Source organism: Rhamphochromis sp. 'chilingali' (genome assembly GCF_963969265.1).
Source record: "Rhamphochromis sp. 'chilingali' genome assembly, chromosome: 22".
NCBI lineage: Eukaryota > Metazoa > Chordata > Actinopteri > Cichliformes > Cichlidae > Rhamphochromis > Rhamphochromis sp. 'chilingali'.
The window spans coordinates 27,646,116-27,667,203 of NC_137950.1; the positions used below are offsets into that span (position 1 = coordinate 27,646,116).

Here is a 21,088-nt window from a genome sequence, read left to right on the forward strand (position 1 = left end):
GAAGACGTAAGGATGCAAGGCTAAAGGAGCTTAAACAGGAAGCTCTGCATGAGATGGGCATCAGCTGATGCAGCCTGGCACAGAAAACAACTGATCTGAAGTATTTTTTACAAAAGTCTGGTATACAGATCTTAAAAGTGTATGAAGACCTACTTTATTAAGTACATTGTTCTAGTGTGCAGTTTGTTCCATATTTATGTGATAACATCACAAAGTTGCTGCAGATTTGATGATGTCAATCTCTCGTTTCACCACATCCCAAAGACTGGATTAAAATCTGGTGACAGTGGAGGTCATTTGAGTTCAGTGAGCTCGTTTTCATGCTCCAGGAACCAGTTTGTTGACGTGCAGCTGGATGGATCCATGTTTTTATGTTGTTTACATCAAATTGTCACTCAACCATCTGATTGTTACAGCAGAAGTCGCCTCAGACGAGGAAACATTTTTCTAAATCTTCTTTTGCCCAATTTGAGTGAGAAAATATGAAATGTAGCCTCAGTCTCAAGACGTTAGCTGACAGTAGAGGCGTCTGGTCTTCTGCTGCTGTGCCCAGGCTGCTTCAAGGTTCAATATTTGTGTGCTCAACGATGCTCCTCTGCATACTTTGGTGGTCAGCTGAGTAGCTATTAGCTTACTGCTATCGTCTTAAAGCAGTTTGGTCCTCTGACGTGAAAACCACATTGCTTCTCTTTTTCTGACCAGTCTCCGTAAACACTAGAGATGGTTTTTAGGGAAAATCTCAGCAGATCACCAGTTTCTGAAATACTCAGAATAGCCCAGCTGGTACAAACAGTCATGTTACATTAAAAGTCCCTTAAATCTAATTTCCTTGTCGTTCTTGAACATGTCCATGTGCTTAAATCGGTACGCTAACAGATATTTGTGTCAATGAGCAGTTGAACAGGTGTGTCTAATAAAGTGGCCGGTGGCTGCATACAGCATCACTATAAACTGTAGTAGCATTGTGGAGTGAATGGTTCTGATCGTACAAGTATTTGAGATTCCAATCAGGACAAGACAAAAGTAGACACTGATTTTAGGACTCACATATCTTAAATATCCATAAGATATGTTCAGCATCTGTTGCCATGGTGATCTAGTGAGGTAAAAGACTTAATGATAGCTGCACTGGTGGAACAATACTGTGATGTTGGGATATCGGATTGTGCAGAAAAAAAGACCCATTAATGAAGCTATTCAAAAACAACAAATATAATCTACAACACATGGCCAAAAAAATAAGTACACTTTCAGCATGTGCTGTGTTTTCATTTGGAGGGCTTGCAGATCACAGTCACGAATCATTACAGTATAGAGAGGCTGTGTCTGATTTCATGCCAACACTTGGCTGGTTCAACATGAACACAAGCCGAAATAAGTTAAATTAAAATGACGTTGCTCTCTCTCTCTCGGCTCCCACAGTACAGCAGTAACTCTCCCGGCCCGACGAAGGGACCCTCTGTCGCCGCCCGGCTCAAACACCTCCAGCAAGGCAGCCTGGAGAGGCCCAAAACCCGCAGGCAAAAAGAGGAGATCCCCAAAGTCCAGGGTCAGCAGCAGGTATTCCACTTCTAAAAAGTCCACCTCTGATGCTTCGTCTGCCTCTGCCTCTCCTCTTTGCTGTCACTCCAAAGGAAGTCCCGCTCCCTTCCTCGATGACTTCTGCGAGATGAAAACTGTATAGGCCTGACCGGCAGACGACACGAGATCAAACACAAACCAGTGGGGGAGAATATCTACAGAAACCTTGGGTTTTTTTTACCAGTTCTTGATGTGTGTTTTGAGTTACTGGATCTAACCTAGCTTGCTTAGAGGTCAAGTTTTTGTCGTGCGAGTACGTCAATGTTTTGATTTCCTGAGGAAGGTCTCGGTGCTTGTGACTGACTAAACTAGCTTTATTATGATAGATCTATTCCGATACATCATCTGCCTCTGTTGTGTGAAATAAGCTTCAGTAATGCCACGGAAAGACTTCATATCTCAGAGTCACAGAGATGATATTTCACCCTGATCCAACCATGTTTTCTCTCACTGAATCCTCCTCATCTCTCAGTCTGTTCATCCAGTAATGACCACATGCTGCTCTTTTTCTATTACCCATCATTTAGACCTCAAGGTCAGCAGGCAGGGCTGCAGCAGGCACTGAAAAACCTGAAGGGTTCACATTCCAGCCGCTAGGCCAGTCCATAACGCTAGCTTACTTGCCTTTTTTTAAAGCCAGGATGCTATGATTATTTTGCAAGACACCAAGCGCAGAACACAAGGCATAAGGTCAGCAGAAGATGGTGTGCAGGTTTCAGTTTAGTGTCTGCAGTAAGCAGAGTTAAAGTAGCACCCTTAGCAGTGATGTTAAAACAAAGACGAATCGATGGAAAGAATGGAAGCAAGGACCACAACCCAAACAGATAATGAAGATGAGCTGAACGAGAAGCAGCGAGACAACAGGCTGCAATTTGGGGAAGACCTTAGTGAGGATCAGGGGCAACAGATCCCCAAAGAAAGCCACCTTCCCCTGGAAGCAGTGATTGAGCGTTTTGCACATTTTGAAAACTGTAGCAGTTGTAAAACTGGTAGAAGCGACCGTGACTTTGAATAGGTTGTGTGGGAATCCTTTGCTGAAGGCAGACGTGGTTGTTCTACTACTGAAGGAGGGGCCAGGTCAGAAACCAAACCTCAGCAAATTCAAGACAGTGTGGGGACTTGACTTTACAGAGGGGAAGGAACCAGAATTGGATGGGCAGGGCTGTGATGGAGGGGTGTGTGGGGCAAGCAGACATTAAAGATATGTGACAGGAAGAGGAGTCTTTGGGGTGTCGTGCTAGTGAACTTCAGATAAATTATTTCCAATCATTGATCTGAATATAAAACGGGGTGTAAGGAAAGTTTCAGGAAAAACTTTTAAACTAATGTCAAGTTCTCTAAAAGTTATTTTCATTTCAACGTCTAAAAATTCAACTTAAAATTCAAACTTTCTCGTTAGCTTCTATCCTTAGACTGTATTTAAAAGATGGACACATCAGTAAGAAGTCCTGTTTTGAAGCCTCGAGGTTAATTTTTCACCGCTGTCAATCTTGGCATTTTAAAACCAGATGTGACAACTCAGTAGCCAATGAACACCCCCTACATAATCCTCCTTTCTGACTCTAATAATGACAATAATTTACAAAATTATTTACAAAACAGCCTTCATGTTTATTTAACTAAACCTGAAATGATGATTTAATGATCTGAAAGTGTTTTCTGAGATCACAAGGCTGCTGTCCCATAGTCTCCTATCAAAGATGAGTCACGTGAGTCTCCCCCTGCTGGCTGTTAGAAGAATGCAGGTTTTTATGTTGGCTTCACCTATCAGACCTGAGCATTCGGTCCATCTTTTATACTGCCTGTGGCTCTATTGGTCATGTGACCCAGTAACCATCTGTCATTTTAATTACCACTGACACTAAAGGAAGTGGGGCTGAATATCAGCCACTTTTATCAATGACCGGCGGCGAGAAGTGGTCGGGTAACGAGTTAAACTTTTCTTAACTTTGAAGCGAGTGACAGAGGCGAACACTAACTGGAGATGAACTAGATATACAGAAGCAACAGACTGTCGGCTGTAAAGCTGAGAGCAGGATTTGTCATTTTCAGTTAATTAAGCTGCACGTTATTTTCCCAGTTGATAATTTGTTTGAACCTTTTTATTTGCTGTTGCTTTTGACCTTGATAAACAGGTGAATTATTCTGTTTTAGCTCCAGTTGTGCTTGAATTACAAAACCAGGCATTTATTTGCTTTAAAAAACTCTCTAACACTTCTTTCTTACCACAAACACAACCGCGACCTTCCTTTCCGCAAGACAAACTTGAGACTTGTCTTGGTTCCCTCAAATATCCTTAACAGGCAAGTTTGATAAGAAAAGGAGGCATGAGAAGCCAATATTCAGGATGGGGGAAACCTGGAGTATGTCCGTGTGACAGAAGGAGCAGAACTGGGACGATTTACAGTGCACACATTCAGGAGTTATCTGTAGAAAATGCAGATAAAGTAAATTTTTTTTGTGAGTTCCTGGTTGCACAAAGACTAAAAAGTAAACCTTACAAATTTTTTATGGACTCCTGCAGTGTTTCATTATTAAAGTGCTGTGACGGCTTTGTACAATTCCAAACTACTTAACCACGATGTTTGTTGGCAAATTAAACCTCCAGTTTAATCACTTTTACACAGAAAGAGGCTTCTGAGCTAATCCAGGCATCTTGAATAAATAAAAATGCCGCGTACGCTAGCACGCCTTTCGCAGCTGATTCTGAATCTGCCACAAATTCCCATCCGCTATGTCGCCGTGCACCAGCACAGTACAAAGAGAGAAATCGGTGAGTAAATCAGCAGCTCGGTGTAAAACACGTCGCCTCCTCCTGAGCGTGTCTGTGCAAACGGGAGGTTAAAGTTGGCTGATGAACCCTCAAACACGGCCCTTTCGCCACGGAGCTCCACTCGCTCTTATCTGGTCCTGCAGGCGCTCCGGGCTGCCCCTGACCTGCTGAGCGTAACAGCCTTGACCCATCCTTGGCTACGATCCTTTTTGAGTAAATACTGACAATGAAAATAAAAACGCATCCAGCTGGTGCCTCTCAGGCAGGCAGGCAGCGGGTCACTGTCAATCATCCTCTCATTTGTCAGCGCTGGTTTTGATTAATGATTAATGATTTTTCCATGAGATATCCGTCATTAACTCAAAGCAGCTCCTCCACATGAGCCCAGATATCTTTATAGACTTCGCTTTCATGTATGCGAGCAGGCCAGCGTCTTTAACAATGCCTGATATTAGCAGTAACAGCCGTTCACATGCGGCCAACATGGCTGACCTCCAGTTGACACGCGATGCCATCTGGGCGCTCGTGGACGAAGAGGCCGTGAGGATTAGTATTCAGCTCCGGTGCCATCTTGTACCGGTCTGAATATTAACTCACTTTTTTTTTTTGCACCTCATTTCCCTTATTGCTTTTTAAAAATTCATGATTTTATAACCACACAGCCTGAAAGCAAATGGTCAAATAATGTACTGTAATTTTTCTATTACGCAGGCCGGAGCCAACGCACGGCTGAGATAATGTCATCGAACGTGCTGTTAATATTATGCACAAACATGTTCTCTTATCGCATCCGGCTAAATTAACTGTAGAGCATCACTTGTAATGGAAACGCTGGGATAACAGCGTGGCTCATCTGTGTCATGTCAATGTCAGCCTCTACTGTACATACAACCATGCGGCCAAATGAAGCCTCGTGTAAACGAGTTAATGTAAAGAGAAGGGAGGCAGTGAAGAGTAAAGAATACACAACTGGGGGAGGCGGCAGTGAGTTTACTCACTGAAGCTAGCAGCTAGAATTAGAAACCACCTCACAGGAATGTTAATGTTTTACCTTCTTCCTGTTGATGGACAAAGATGCTGTTCCAAACTCAGTGGCTGCCTCACTCCTTTTGGCTTCTGCTCTACTTTAAATTAAATGAAAATGGGTCAAAATTGTGTTTCAGATCTGCAGAAATCTACAAAAAAATGTGGTCAAAGCCAGAACGTAGGAACTAAATTTGAACTTTGTTGTCTGTAAACTGAAGTCGCGATCGCTCTTTCTGCCACGACTCGACAGACGCTTCTTTTCCCTCAGGATCGGTGACCTGGAGCGAAGTCTGCCTTATGACAAATGAACAGAACCAAGGGTTCAGCTCTGCTTCTTACCAAAAAATCTCTCACTGCTGCTGCTTTCACTCATTCTTTAGGAAAATGGCAGGAAACTCCTGCAGTAGCAGCTCCATACCTGCTGACATCAGTGGTTCCAGCTTGTTTTTCTTTTTTTGCTGCAGCCAGGTATTTAGCAGCAGTAGCAGCACGAAGCTTTTATTGGTGGACGTGCATGATACTATATTTGGTATCAAGATGAAAAAGGGCTAACCTCAGCAAGGCCTCGGCCACCACTGACAAAGTGTGGCCAGCCGTTTATTCCCCCTACACGCAGCCGATGAGGACGCCTGTTAGGGGGCCGTTCACGTGCTCATAAAGCTGACTTTACATCCTGTTACTGATTCCCCAGCAGAAGCGATTATGTACAGATATGATTCAGTAACAGTAACAAAGAGGAACTGAAGCATGTAACTATGGTTTATCTCAAGCTTATACACCACTGGTCCAAAAAAAAGGTCACACATTGATACTTCATTGGCCACCGTTAGCTCTGGCACACGTTCACTGTGGCATCATTGCAGTAAGCTTATGCAATGTCACATTTATTTCTGGGCTGCTGTCTTCTTTTGTTACGGCTGGGAGAGTCAGACCGCTGCGTAAAGCCTTCCCCAGCACATCCCAAAGATTCTCAGTGGGGTTCAGGTTTGGACTCTGTGGGGTCCGATCCATGTGTGGAAATGATGTCTCATTTTCCCTGAACCACTCTTTTTTACAATCTGAGGCTGACGAATCATCTTGGATAAGCCCATGCCATCAGGGAAGACAAACCTGGTCATTCAGTGCAGGATACCTCACATATTACTGAGTCAGACCCCTAATCCAATGGTGGGCTCCCACCCACAATGCCCTGCCCCCAAGTAGTGATTTTTTTTGGGGGGGTTTTTTGCCAAACACTGAGCAATTTACATGACTTCAAAGCCACATTATAAGTTCGAGAGTATTTGGCAAATATGGAATTTTTGCACATTAAAGAAAATAAAACAGCAAAATAAAGACATCCAGATGAATCAAACTGTAGCCGACCTAACTAGCTTAGCAGCTCTCTGTAGCTGCGATTACACCTTTTAAAAAGTGAATCGATGCTTAAATCACATAGTTAAATCTATTAAAGTCTATATTTTATTATATTGGCTTACATGTTAATGTGATGAGTGTTAATAGTATTCAGACAGATGGAACCAATTCCCCATAAGCTGCAGTTGTAAAATAAGGCTTATTCTCTTGAAAATTAAAAAGAACAAGACAGTTGAAAGAGCAGTTTGAAGATGAAGTGTCCATTTCTGCAGTTTTAGGTAGTCTGAAGGATCTGCTGTGTAAAGTTATGAAGGTGAAAAGGAGGAAAGTTAAACCGTTTTCCTCCCCACGCTGCTTCTGTTTTTGCTGCACTGCCGCTGTAGGCGGGTAAACTTCACATGATGCCCGCGTCTCCATCAGCTGAACTGGTGTGATGTTGCTCCGGGCAGACGAATGCTTTTAGATTCAGAGTGTCAGGCATCGGGATCTGCCAAAATAATGTGAAGCGATGCAACATATTTGATCTCTTCTTGACTAGATTTACTCTTTTGCTTCACTGTTTTGGTTTTCTTGTGGTATCGGCTGCTGTTTAGCATTCTTCAGTTTGACGGAGAAGCTGCTGTGCTGCGTAGAGGAGGCGGTACGCTTTTAAAAATCCCCTCCGGAGTCTGTCTCTGCTCGTCCTTTTGTTCCCGAGAGCGCCTCAGATGTACCTGTGTCCCCCCCCCCCCGGGGCTCCAGGCAGCACCTTGTCACCACAAACAGTTTTCTTTTATTGCTGAACTTAAGCTGTTGTCGAGTTGGATTCTTCCCCCTTTGTACGCCCTGTTCCAACAAGGTTACAGACAATACCAGCACTCACACGTTTTATCCAACCAGCCTTTTATTGGCCTAAACTGATTTTTCCATTTGCTGGTGTTTTGTTCCGTTGCACTGCATTTGACCTCCCAGCGCAACCATAGTTAGGTGTTTAAAGAAGTCATAAATTGACAGAGAAAGCAGATTTATCTCAAGCTTCTTCTTGCTGCCAGATTATGCCTCCTTTGGTGGCATCTTTTATATACAGTCTGTGGCCAAACGTTGAGATAATTCTAGAAAACACCAGAAGTCCTTTAAGTTTGCTGCTACTCAAGTACGCACCGAGTACCCATCCATCAGGTAAACAAGAGTCGCGACGACGTTCTTGGCACATGCATCAAATTTCTCATTACACACCCAGTGCGGTAAACCATCTCCATCGTCAATCTTCCTGAACGTAATTTGTTTGTCTTTCGGCCGGCCGAACATTTGGATGGACAGACCGTTTCGGGCCGTGTGTGGCTCATAGAGGTGTAATGGGAGGGAAAATCTGTAGCCCACTCATGTGCAGAGCCGTTCATTAGCAGTGGCAGCAGAGGGGGCCGGGGGACGGCCAGCCGCTGGTTGTTTTTCCACTTGGTTTATTTATTTGGCACAAAGAGGAGCTGCAGAGGCTGCTGCTGCTGCTGCTGAAGGCGAGGTGTTTAAAGTGAGAGCAGGTCAGAAACATAAATGTTTTCTCAGGAACACCCCAGAGCCCCGGCTAATACCGAGCTGTGGTCAGAGGAAAACTTGCTTCTGCTACACCTTATCTTTCCTCCTACGTCACGTTCCTTTCCTCGTCTCCTCTGCCTGTCTCCTTTTCTTTTTCCACTGTTCTACTCTCTTCATTACGTTTCCTTTCATCCCTTTTTTCTTCGTCCAGTCGTTCCTATCCTTATCCATCCCTTCTTTATCTCCCTCATGATTTCTTCTCCTCTTTCCTTATCTCCCCTTCGTATCTTCTTCATTTTTCATTTCCTCATTCCCACTCATTTCCACCTCTGCTTCCTCCTTCCATTCCCATTCTTCTCTCTGCTTTCCTTTTCTTCCATCTTTTCTCAATCTGTTTTAACCTGTTATTCCATCGGCCTCATTCCCATGTTTCCTTATCCTTTCCTTCCTTTCCCTTCCTATCTTTATTCTCACTCATGCCTTTCTCCCTTATCTCTTCTTTTTGTTTCCTTCCTTATCTCCTTTCCATCCTTTTCTTTTAGATTTCTCTCCCTCATTCCTCATTTGATCTTGCCGTTCTTGTTTCCTCTATTTTGTACTTCTCATCTTTCCTTTTTTCTTGTCCCCACTTCCTCTTTCCTTGCCTTTTACATCTCTTTCTTCCTCGTCTTCTTTCCTCATCCCTGGCTACCTCTCCTTTTCTCCTCTCAATGTTTCCTACTCTTGTCTCCCCTTGCTGTTTATTCTCCTCTCCTTTTTTAGCTTCTCTGCTCATCCTGTCTTCTTCCTCCCTGTCCTTCTTGTCTGATGCATTTGTTTCCTTGTGTCATAATCTCATTCCTCCTTTCCTTGTCACCCCTCGTCATTTGTCGTCTTCTTGTTTTCTCTCCTCGTCTCCTTTTCATCCTCCTTCCACTCCCGTTTCCTCTTCCTCCTGTCACTGCGTCACACACAGAAGAGGAAGAAGAGCTGAATAAGGGCAGATTTTCTGTCCCTCGTCTCTGACAGCAGCAGCTCTGTGATCATTTCTGCCCGTCTGCAGCCCAGCGACAGCTTCGCACTCTTCTCTCTAGTCTACCCACAAGCACGAGGGCTGTCACGCCGATGCACCAAAAACCTGACGTCCCCGGCGGCCAATCACATCGAAGCGGAAAGTAGTGGTAGCGCAGGAGGGGGACAGGGAGGGGGAAGGGGCGGTGGAGGAGATCATAAATCATGGATGATTTAACAGAAACTTGAAATACATTTGTCTGTTTGTAAAATTTGATTTTTGTCTTTTTTTCTTTTTTCCCTTCCCTTTCACCGCTTCTCGTTTCCATTCTAATTTTTTCTTCCTTTGCTCCCGAATCTTCCCTCTCTGCTTGCTTTTTTGGGGCAGTGCTGAGCTTTTGTCACCGCTACAGCAGAAACGCCGCTCATTGATCTGGGCAATCATCATCACCACATCACCATCAGTTTCGCTGACGTTTTCCCCTCGCTGCTTTTTCGCACATCATTTTGGTCCGTGAGCCAGTCTCCTTTCTTCCTCCTCTCTCTCCTTGCTTTGCCTTTTTTCATTCTCTGTCTGCTTCTCAGGTCTCTCAGGCCTCAGCTGGACTAATAACGTGAGGAGTGAGTACTCGGATCGTTCTGGTTTTGGACTCCTAAATCCTAGCTCAGACCTTGAAGGTGTGACATTTTGTCATTAGCGTAATTTGTCTGACTCTCTCGGCTGCTGTAGAGGTCGTTTTCACATTAAGGAGCCAAATTAAAAGGGTAAAATTTATTCTGCACATTTGGAGGTTTTTCCATCGGCTCCAGACCTGCGTTGTGAAGCAGTGCGAGGATTTCACCTCTAACATGTATGTCGCAAATCCATCTTTTACCATAACTAACAGCTAAACACAATACCTGTGTCCCAGCTTCGCACCGGCTCAGCTACTTTAAAAAATAACTTTTACGCTCAGTAAAAAAATGCTGCTTTGGGGGATTTTTGAACAAGAATATACAAACAAAGCTTAAAAAGACAGGGCAAAAAAACCTAAAATTTGTGACTATGCCGAAATGCATATGATAAGCAGTAACACAGCAACAGAACCATAAAAATGTCAGAGCTTTCAGTGAGGGAGGATAGATTTGGGTGCCTAGCCGGAGCTTGGAACGTCCACGATGAGTGACCAACAGTTAGCTACAAAGTGATGCATAACAAACAAACTTTTACTACTTTTTTAAACTTTTACTATTTAACTAGTCATGCATACTGCGAGTTTTATCCTCTCTAACCACGCCCCCTTTTCTAAGTCACACGCCCAGTGACTTTAGCCACTCCCACTCATTCACTCCCATTTGTAAAATAAACAATGCGAAATATTTGCAACTCCAGTCAAAAATAAAATGATGAAAATGATGATCATTACTAAAATAAACTCTCCTCTTCGCAGGTGTGTGAAAGTGTGAAACTGGGACACAGCGAATCGTGTTACCCTTACCTTTTGTCTGCAACACGTGTGTTGTCAGAGTTTAACCCGTTCCCAAATCGGTGTGTTATAAAAGTTTTAATGAATGTGACAAGTCGAGTTTGGATTAAAGCGCAGAAATGCAGCGAGCTGAGACGAAAGGTTTCATGTAAACCGAATCTAAAGTGACAAGATAAATAATCCTGCGCGCACCCGGTGCTCGACGCGGTGCGTGACATCTTGCTGGAGGGAAATCTGACACTGACTGTGTATTTATACCACCGGCACACAGTAAATTACAAGCAGACATTTTATTATATAGTTAATACATTTATGGAATGTATTAGTAGTGTCAGAAATAGCATTAAAAGCTAGCACGCAGTTAAAGTATAACCTAAACCACTTCAGATATATTGTATGTATATTAACAATCATTTAGTTTAAATTTGGGAGAGAACATGTAAAAAAGAAAAAAGTGTCATCTATGTTTTATATAATCAAGCTTTTTTTGTATTTTTATACTTGAAGAGGATTCATACGCACGTTTAACACATTTATTCTGTAAATTTTTATTTTTCTGCGTTAAAGATTTCTTTATTTTTTCTGCTAACCATGAAACAAACCATTAACACATTGTATCGTAGAGACCAGGAGAGGCGCCAGATGCTCGCGGCGGGCAGGAACATGTATAGAAAGCACATGAAACAATCACCTCTCTGATAGGATGGCCTCATTTTGTAGCTGTTTTCCTCTACTATAACCAATAGTGTGCATACACTACACAGATGATACAATTCAAACTGTTTATCGATGGTTTCTTGATGAATGTGTGATTGTTCAAACCATTTGTGGGTGTTCAAATCATGTATATAAACCCAGATAATATATAACAAAATGGATTTTATGTGAAACTTTTATAGAAGGAATTAAAAAAAGAGGAAAAAACTCTCCAAAATGGCATGCATACTGTATACATTCCTGGAAATCTGCACGCTGGGTCAACAGAGGTCTCATTTTCTTGTCAAAAATTCTGTGTATACTTGTGAGTGTATGATAGAGTAAAACAAAAATTGTACAGTTACTTAGATTTTTGTATTATGTTCCAAATGGCAAAGTAAAGCCCCCAGAGAAAAAAAAAGAAAAGAAAAAACACGACTATTATACCTTCAGAGAAATGAACGATATTGTATATCAACTAAATGATGAGTGGTGCTTGCTGTGTGGGGTAAGTGTTGTTTGTGAATCGTGAAGAAGAATGATAAACTACTACAAAGTCAGTATAACTAAAGACCAACTAAACAGTGCAAAAACACTGCGCAACTTTGTGTGTGGAAGCTAAAAGTTGCTGCTTCGTGTGAGAAAAACCAACCGAATGAAAAATGTTGCTGCTTTTGTACATCCTGTTGTGTTTTTGTGACAATAAAGGTGACCCTCTTATAAACGACGAGTGTCGGCGCCTCATTTATTTGACTCGGGCAGCTCATCCTTAATAATGAATGATAAATGTATTACCGTGTAACGATGAGAGGAACCGCTTTAATCTTGTTGATTCTGGAGCCTTCCCTCTGGACAAATAAAGGTCTCAGATTAGTTTAAACACTAACCAAATATGCGCTCGGTTAAACCTGAGCTGCGGTGTGATGAGGTCGGATCAACTTTCATTTAGATTAGATGAAAGTTTAATGAATTATGAAGGGAAGCCGAGCGTAATGAAGAAGATTGACAAAGAGAAGGTGTAAGCCTCTAAACATGCTGGTATTTATGTGGCTAGAGTCATCTGAAGGTGCTTTACTAGTTCATACATAGTACAAAAGAATTTGGAAAACCATGAAAAGTTTATTTATTTCACAATTCAATTAAAAAGGCAAACTTTCACATTTACTCATATATTGTGTAAATCCCCCTTTTTTGCTTTACTTTGAATGATGGTGGTTTATAGGTTAGGAAAAATCTGAAATCCAGGCATCAAGTTATTAGAATCCATCAAAAAAGGATATGTAATTGTAGAATGTTTAGCTGATTTTAGAGTTTAGAAATGTGTTAACATAGAATGTAGAACTATTGTAGAGACACTGCCCTCAATATAATAAAGGCCTCACTGTGTCGTGAACTTAGGAGTAGATTGTAGGAGACCCCTCCCCCACTTGAACTGTGAGAGTAAAACAGAGAGGAGTTAATGCTGAGTGGAATTTCCCCAGAGGATGTTTGGGTGGGGGTCTCAACATTTGTAACTGGATAACTGTCGTCTGGAAGAGAGATGGGTTTTATGACCTAGGGAGTCACCTACACCCACAGTGTTTTAACTGTCACGCACACACATCCACACGCACACTCACTCATGTGCACTCATACATACACACAGGTATGCATACACAGTCACACACGAGCACTCACATAGACACGCGGGAATGCGCACATGTAGGCATTCATGTGCTCGTGCACATAGACACAGAGTTTGCAGCACACCGTGGGGGGTTTTATGATGGGGACGCCTCTATAAAGCTGGCTGTAACTAACAAAGGGGTGAAGATTTGGAGAGGGACACCGGCCTCGTCTTCCCTTCTAGAAGTGCATGCTTAAATGAAGATGAATAAAGGTTTTGTGAAATGACTACTGAGTCCCGGTGCCGTCTCTGGAAGTTTCGACGAATAAAAGAACCGGGGTAAAACTGATTTCTCAAACGTCCAACTTATGAAGAGCATGTCTGTATTTTAAGGTTGGCTGTTTCTAATCTTCCAGGTCCAGTCTGACAACAGTCAGCAAACCGTTTTCTAGTTATTCGACAATATATGGAGGCGCTAAGTCCTGCCAGACAAGTTATCAGCAAACGGAACCACAAAGTGCTCTAAAATATCTTCCTAGACACGGTGTTGACTTTGGACTTGATAAAACACAGTGGACCAACCCACACCAGCAGATGACAGATGGCCCAAAGTCTCACAGATTGTGGAACATTTACACTGGACTTCACGCACCTTGGATTCAGTCTGTCTCCAGTCTTCCTCCAGACTTTAGAACTAAATAAAATGAAAACTTTACCTTGATCTGAAGAAGACTGTTATGCTATTATTCAGAGGTGGTTTGATATCAGTAAGGGGACAGTGAGGTGGCCCCTGATGCTCTAACACAAGCCTCAGTCTGCTGCTTGTGAAGCTCTGCTGAGATCTTGACTCAACTTTTCCTTAGAGTCCTACTTTTCCCTTTGGTAATCCCCAACTTTCCATTAATAAGCTTCAGTACTGTCTTAAAGCACGGTGTGGCAGGCAAGATACGGACTCAAAATGCACGACTCAGGAGACAGAATGTGAAAAAAAGGCAGTTCTAATGCTGAAGACTTTCCAAAATACAAAAATAGGGCAGGGCTGGAGCCAGGAATATAAAACTAGGAGTCTAGGGAACGCGACAGAACAGAGGAGCACACGGCGTTGAGTAAGGATGTGACAAAGGACAAGAGGAGATTCAGAGAATAAATACACACCGGATAAAGAGGGGAGTGGAAACAGCAGACAGCACAGCTGGAACAAATCAGAGATAACAAGACAGGGAAGTCAAACTAGATAGAAATCACAAGAGACCATCAAAATAAAACTGGAAATAACCAAGACAGAGACTCAAACATCTGAGACTGACAGAGACATAATACAGACATGGAGACAAGACTAAACGAACAGAATAGGATCACAAAAGGGAAATACCGAACCATATTTAGCTTAGAGCAAACAAGGCACTACAGACACACAACCCAACTCGAACATAACCCTGGAAGATATAATAAATCAAGGGAAACAGGAACATTAACACTGATGTAACAAAACGAGAGAAACAAATGTCTTCAAAACAAACGGTATCACAAATCCACGGAGAAATTCAAGACCCAGGGGCCAAGACAAATACAGCAAGCCTTTTCAGCAGCGCCCTTCTGTGGCTTATTCACATCATCTGAACAACTGTCAAGTCTGCAGACTTCCCCATGATGAAAAAAGTTCTTTTTTGTATTTTATTATCTACTATCAACGTTGCCTTTGCCCTACATATTACACCACGTATAAAGACTGAAATTACAGTCACACCTACTCTGGTAAGAAAATCAACTGAAAACAAACAAACATTCAAAATGAAACAGAAAAATGCAAAACTTGTCAACAATTTGCACAGTTACAGTGTTGTCCAGGTCCTTTTTTCTGCCAGAACAGCCCGGACCTGTCGAGTCATGGACTCCATCAGACCCCTGAAGGTGTGCTGCGGTATCTGCACCAACATGTTAGCAACAGATCCCGTAAGTTGAAAGGTGGGGCCTCCATGTTGGACTTGTTTATCTAGTTCTGTCTCTACCTCACTTGTGGACTCAGCTTCTATTTTTACTGATCCCCCTTTTGATTTACCGCCATTTAGTTCCTGCAACTACTAATGGTTAACACAAAGAGTCCTTTTTCAGGGTCACAGTGAAAATAAAAAAGGAAACACAGCTGTATAAAGTGTTGGCTAAATCATAGACTGCTTTAACTTGGTAGTTTTCTCATCTGGATTTGAAAGGCCAACGTTTCATATCGTTTACACATCTGGATCCTTTCATACGCATTTGTTTGTTCAGGCTTTTACTGTGAAGTTTCTGTTAGAGAAGAAAAAACTGAAAAAGATGGCCAAAGATCAGAAATAACAAGATGAGTTTATATGCAAATTATATAAAGTTTTTTTTCTCCAGAGGCCACACTGAACTTTCACACCTTGCATTGATGACGCAGTCATGTATAATTATATCTTCACATATTTAGTTTTAGTTTTTTGCATGCTGTGACTTAGAGTCCGCCTTTATCTTAACTTTGGCACTGTTTCCTTCAGCATACCGAACAGGCTACATTTCAAAGTCAAGCTCTTGTCAGGCGTTCCCAATCATCTGCAATTTATTCATATAGAACAGGAACATAGCTTCATACCAGCAGCCCTTCCCTCTTACTCCGATCCTTGACTTCCTGATTCCTGCTCTGAACTAACCCCAGCCTAATATTCTCTTTTACCCACTTCTGTGAAAGTGCTGTCTGTTTCAAGAAGAAAGAACCAAAAGCATCGTTGAGGCATCGAAAGACAGATAACAGTGAGTATGGATGAGCCTCAAAATTAATCTAAGTCATCATGACCCTAAATATAACCTGTGAGAATATGTCATTTTGTTTTAAATTGCTCTCCTAAGGCTGGGTAACGACACGGGGGTCAGGGTTTGGGATAGAGGTCAGGTTTTTTTTTTTGTCCTTATTATTATTCATAATTAATTTATACCATGTACAAATGTTTACTACGTACGATACAATACACTAGAAGACATGCATATGCACAGAAAGTGCTGTGGGAACGTATTGTTATGTGCAGTGTTATGTTACCACATGAATTTAATGTCAAACATTTCAATAGCAACTTAAAAGGTTGTCAAGCATTTGGGAAAAACAGAAGATGCAAAGATAACTGATTTGAAATGTGACAAGGCTGTTGTACAAATTTAATCAGTCAGATGAAGGGTGATAAAAAAACAACCTTCCTGAAAAAAACAGGTTTGTTTTATCACTCTTCATCTGACTGATCAAATTTATGTGGTTGAATAAAATCTAGTCACTTCAGAATGTATTCAAATCCCCCCCCCCTCATTTATTAGACTGTAGATTTCATAAACAATGAATGAGATTGTTTGAGACAGTCATGGCTGAGTCATCCAAACTCTGGGGACCCCTGACGATTGCCCCTTTTCCACTAGCACCTTTTTGCCTCGACCAAACTCTAATAGGTTTTTAGAGTTTTCCATAGAGTTTACCAGGTACTTTTTTGTACCTACTTTCCCAGGGTTCCAAGTGAGCTGAGTTGGGTCAAAAATGTGATGTCAGCAGATGGAAAGTCACCGATTGGCCAGGGAGTGACAATCACTGGCTAAGTCATGAAAGCAACCCGTTCGCGAAGAATCAAACCCTATTTTTGAAACGAGAGAAGTGGGCACGCACAAACCAACACGGTGGTCCGACACTGAGGAGCAGGTATACCATCACCTCCATGTCCTTCATTTTTGTGTTGTGTTTGTGCGGCAGGCAAATGACATCACAGCTCTTTCAGGCTGCCTCGCTATAACAACCCCACCCAGACTGAGGTGTGACTCGGTTGTATTGGAAAACAAGCAAAACCAAGCAGAGTAAAGTCGAGCCAAGCAGGTGCTAGTGGAAAAAAGGCACGACATGATCATTTTCTCATTACGACGTCTCCAGCTAACAGGTGGGCTATTGGCTAACTTTTACAATTTTGTGCTTTCACAGCACAAAATACTGAATTTTAAGGCAGTGCAAAATTAAAAAACAAAACAAAAAAGGTGTTAGGGGTTCATTAAAAAGAGTTTAAAAAGACGTGAATCATCTGGTTTCACGTCCTGTTATTTTTCTTTGCAGGGAGGAAAATACTAACATCGGCCACTTCAAGGACAAGAACTTGATTTATTTATCTTCTTCTAAACAGCAGTTGACTTTATATTTAGCTTGAGGTGGATTATTGTGCAGCGCAAACATAAAAATGGAAATGTTTTGGGCCACATTTGGATTCACGGCTTCAACTGACCTGGATGAAAATGGCAAAGCACGTTTGGAGAGATTTAGGAGGCTGTACGACCAACTTGAAGATGGCCTTGGGCGAGATTCTAAGTGCTTTGTACAGGCAGCTGCTGCAGATGATGCAAATCTGGAGGGTTCTCGGAACGAGGTGGTCCAAGCTCCGTTTGTTTGGTTTGGAGGCACTTTTAGTGGAACTTTTGGAGGCATCATTGGTGCAACATGTGCCACTTTGGGAGCGGTTTGCGCAATGATTTACTCCAAACTTTGTGGAGATGTTGATACAGTTAGTGCAACGGTTGGCTTTGTGAGCAGCGTATTTGGGGGAGTAGTCGGAGGAGCGTTTACCGGTGCAGTTAGTGGGTCGGTGAATGCGGCAGCTTTAGTAAAAGATAGAGAAGATTATGGCTTTTTTGGCGAAGTGTTATGTTTCACTGTTGGCTGGGCAATCGGTCACGGAATCGGCCGCTGTTTTGGTCGGCAAGTAGGTGCAGCAGGTGGTGCTATAGGTGGAGGATTTGGGGCTTTGTATGCAACGAGAGCCACAGTTCGTTTAAGCAGAAGTTTAATCAAATATAATTATAAGAAAAATCGAAAAGCAGAAATGATGAGGAACGCTAGGGGAGACAAAAGCTTCCAAACACTTGTAAAAGAGTTGAAAACAATAGAAAAGACTGTCAACAACATGTTCTCCAGCGATGCTGTGAAAGACGTCGTGGATTAGGGTGCAAAGATTCTGACTGCTGTGACAGGGATGGAGAAGTGTGTGACGAACGGTCAGTGGACGGCAAACGGTCAGAGTTCCTCTCCTGTTTTTAAGAAGCACCAATCCCAGAAGAGCTGCAGAGGATGAGCGAGGGAGTGGAGAAACTCTGAGGCTGTCGGTGAAACAGCAGCTCTGAACATTTAGTGTTTATATTTAGTTGATTTTTTTTCTGAGTTCCTAAATTCTCTTTTTGATTCATTAATTTTTCCAAAATGCTACAATATCGAAACTCAACCCTTTTCTTGTTAAACATGTCAGTGGGATTTGGGGATGCTTTAACAACTGCTGTCAGATTTCTGTGTAATGTTGTTTAACTACTGTTGTTCTTTCTACTTTGTGCTCTTTATGATGCTTGTTACCCCCACAGAGAGGGGAAATCCCTGCCCTCTCAGATACTGTTCAAAGATGAAGGCAAGGCAAGTTTATTTATATTGCACAATTCAACAACAAGGTGATTCAAAGTGCTTTACAGAGACATTAAAAAACAAAAACAATAAAAAGCATGATTTAAAATTGATAAAAAAAACAGTAGATAAAATCAGTAGTTAAAATATAAGTTTTGAGATTTAAGCTTAAAAGTGTGGATTTTGTGTTTTTATTCAAATGCAGCTGAGAACAGGTGAGTCTTCAACCTGGATTTAAATAAACTGAGTGTTTCAGCTGATCTGAAGCTTTCTGGGAGTTTGTTCCAGATATAAGGAGCATAAAAGCTGAATGCAGCTTCTCCGTGTCTGGTTCTGACTCTGGGAACTGATAAAAAAACGGATCCAGATGACCTGAGGGATCTGGAAGGTTCATGGGTCAGAAGGTCACTGCTATAAAGTGACTGCTATAAAGATTAAATTTATAGCTTTATACAAATAAAGCTATAAATTAAATCTATAATGATATTTTTACACTTTTTAAATGTAAAATGATTTCTGGTTAACTTTTGCTCATTACACCTCTGCTTCTTTTTACAAAGAGGCTTGTCTGATGTTTCCTTATTTGTCTCGTTGTAATCATGTGGAAGTGGCACAGTTTCACAGCAACAGGCCCGCCCTCCTCCTCTGAACACTCCCCAACCTCAAACATTACTTTCACTATTTCTGTGCAAGTGTAGTTCATTTTGTGAAGAATGCACCAAATGTAATGGAAATGTCTCTCTGTCAAGCTGACCTTACTTACTGAAAGGCTACATAGTTTGTTAATAGAGCTCCAAAGACATACCACATGTTGATGTACAGCAGAAGGTTTCACACACTGCTCTGAATTTGTTTGGTTAACATGTCAGATAACTCGTCTCTGTTGTTTAAATTGTTTGTAAAGGGATAAAATAAAAATATTCATGAATACCTGGTGGTGTGCACCTCGAGCTTTGTGTCAACAGTGGGCTCGACTGGCTGATTGGATATGGGCCTAAACAAAAACCTAGAACCTAAACAGGGAGGAAACTAGAAACAAGTATAAAGTAACTGAACTTGACACAACTACATGGGAAATCAGAGAAGGCCAGGACAAGCTCAACATGGAGACACGACTGGGAAATCAGAAAGGGATCACAGAACATAGTAACTAAATATTACCAAAAACCAAGCACAGGTACTTTGTTACTGTGCTTAAGTAGAATTTTCAGGTAACGGTACTTGAGTTGTTTTTTTCTGACAACTTTTTGATTTACTCCCTACATTTTAAATCAAATATCTACTTTCTACTCCTTACATTTTCAGAACAGGCTTGTTACTTTTAGTTTAAGGTATTTGAGGCTAGTTATTAGTTAGTTATTCAAGTCACTACGAACCTTCAAACATCAAACTGATTTGCGCCTAAACAGTAAAACATCAAAGGGAATCCTGTTTGTGTATTAATCACCAGGTAAAAAGAGATAAAAGAGGCAAAACTGTATACAGTGGTCCTTCGCTTTAACACGGTTCACCTTTCGCTGCCTCGCTGCTTGGCTGATTTTTTTTTTTCGGTGCAGTTTTGCATGCTTTTTGTTTTTACAGCACGTTGTGTTCTCCGTCCTGATTGGCTGTAGAACATTGTCAATCAATCTTGTGCCGTGTCTCCTGTCCAATACAGAATGTGTTCAGTTTGTCAAATTTAGATAAATCTTTGATTGCTAGCAGTGTGACTCTGAAGTGCTGCACTGTATGTTTGTAAGTTTTCCCCCCAACAAACACAACAATGTCGAGGAAACGTTTTGCACTGTCAAAGGCACCTGCAGTAGCACCCAGAAGGCAGAGGATGATGATAACCATCGCACAAAAAAATTGGACTTGAAGTTACCGTATTTCCCAGACTATACGGCTCATTAAGCGAAACAAAACATTCAGATAAGTCAAACTTTACTCAACTCATTCTTCTTGCTTCCTCCACTTCAGTACCATTGATTCATTAATGTTGAATTCTCTCACAGCTGCTCTATTCTCATGTTCTGGACCTGAAAACAGGGTTTGATCTTTGGTTTCATTCTATAATAGTGGACTTATTTTTCTACGAAGGTTTGACTGAGGGTGTGTAAACAAGAGAGAAAAGTGTGTAAATGTTCCTGCCTGTCTGAGAAAAGTGTATAAAGTGTGCAGTGAGGGGTTTTACAGCCTTAAAATGGTTAATAATAATAATTGTAAAAAATGAAGTCGGCTACTTTGCGGATTTCACCGAGCGGGAGCGTAACTCCCGCGATAAACGAGGGACTGCTGTACCACAGTCAGGGGTTAAAGTGGGCCGGGGGGTTATTTATCAATATTTAAGGACTGCAGGGGTCCATAAGTTGCGGTACTTTGGCATGAAGGGAGTGATATTTTTTAAATCTCAAGTTATTTGAAATGCAACCTTTTTATCAGCTTGAGACACATTAGCAAACACACAACCTGTTTGTGTGCAGTCTGTCACACAGTGTGTTGTTAGCTAAAGGTGCAGCTGCTGTATTTTACAGGAAGAGAAAAGAAACAGTGAACTTCACTCAGAGATGGAGAAAGATAAGAAAGGCATGACAGACCAGGAAGAAGAGCGCTTCGATTTAAAGATAAGGACTGCTCAGTGGCGATTGATAAACTGGAAATATAAAGCTTAGATGTAAGCC

At 41.8% G+C, this 21,088-nt stretch overlaps 1 protein-coding gene and 1 long non-coding RNA gene across 4 annotated transcripts in view; both read left to right on the plus strand.

Annotated features, from left to right (window-relative positions):
- srcin1b (SRC kinase signaling inhibitor 1b) overlaps positions 1-10,718 on the plus strand; it is a 129,610-nt gene extending 118,892 nt beyond the window's left edge. Inside the window, exons 19-20 of the mRNA XM_080871999.1 lie at positions 1,423-1,560; positions 9,627-10,718. Of these exons, the coding sequence (XP_080728125.1) occupies positions 1,423-1,560; positions 9,627-9,632 (144 nt within the window). The 3' untranslated portion in view covers positions 9,633-10,718. The remainder of the gene's footprint in view (positions 1-1,422; positions 1,561-9,626) is intronic.
- Positions 10,719-13,211: 2,493 nt separating this feature from the next.
- On the plus strand, positions 13,212-19,331 carry LOC308390357. Of its 3 annotated transcripts, XR_013970434.1 has the most exons (7): positions 13,212-13,345; positions 13,423-14,761; positions 14,839-14,959; positions 15,714-15,775; positions 16,513-16,700; positions 16,777-16,932; positions 17,103-19,331. It is a non-coding gene; the product is annotated as an uncharacterized lncRNA (long non-coding RNA). The 3 variants fall into 3 exon arrangements; XR_013970432.1 differs by having other exon boundaries at positions 13,423-14,971; XR_013970433.1 differs by having other exon boundaries at positions 13,423-14,959.
- Positions 19,332-21,088: the final 1,757 nt, after the last annotated feature.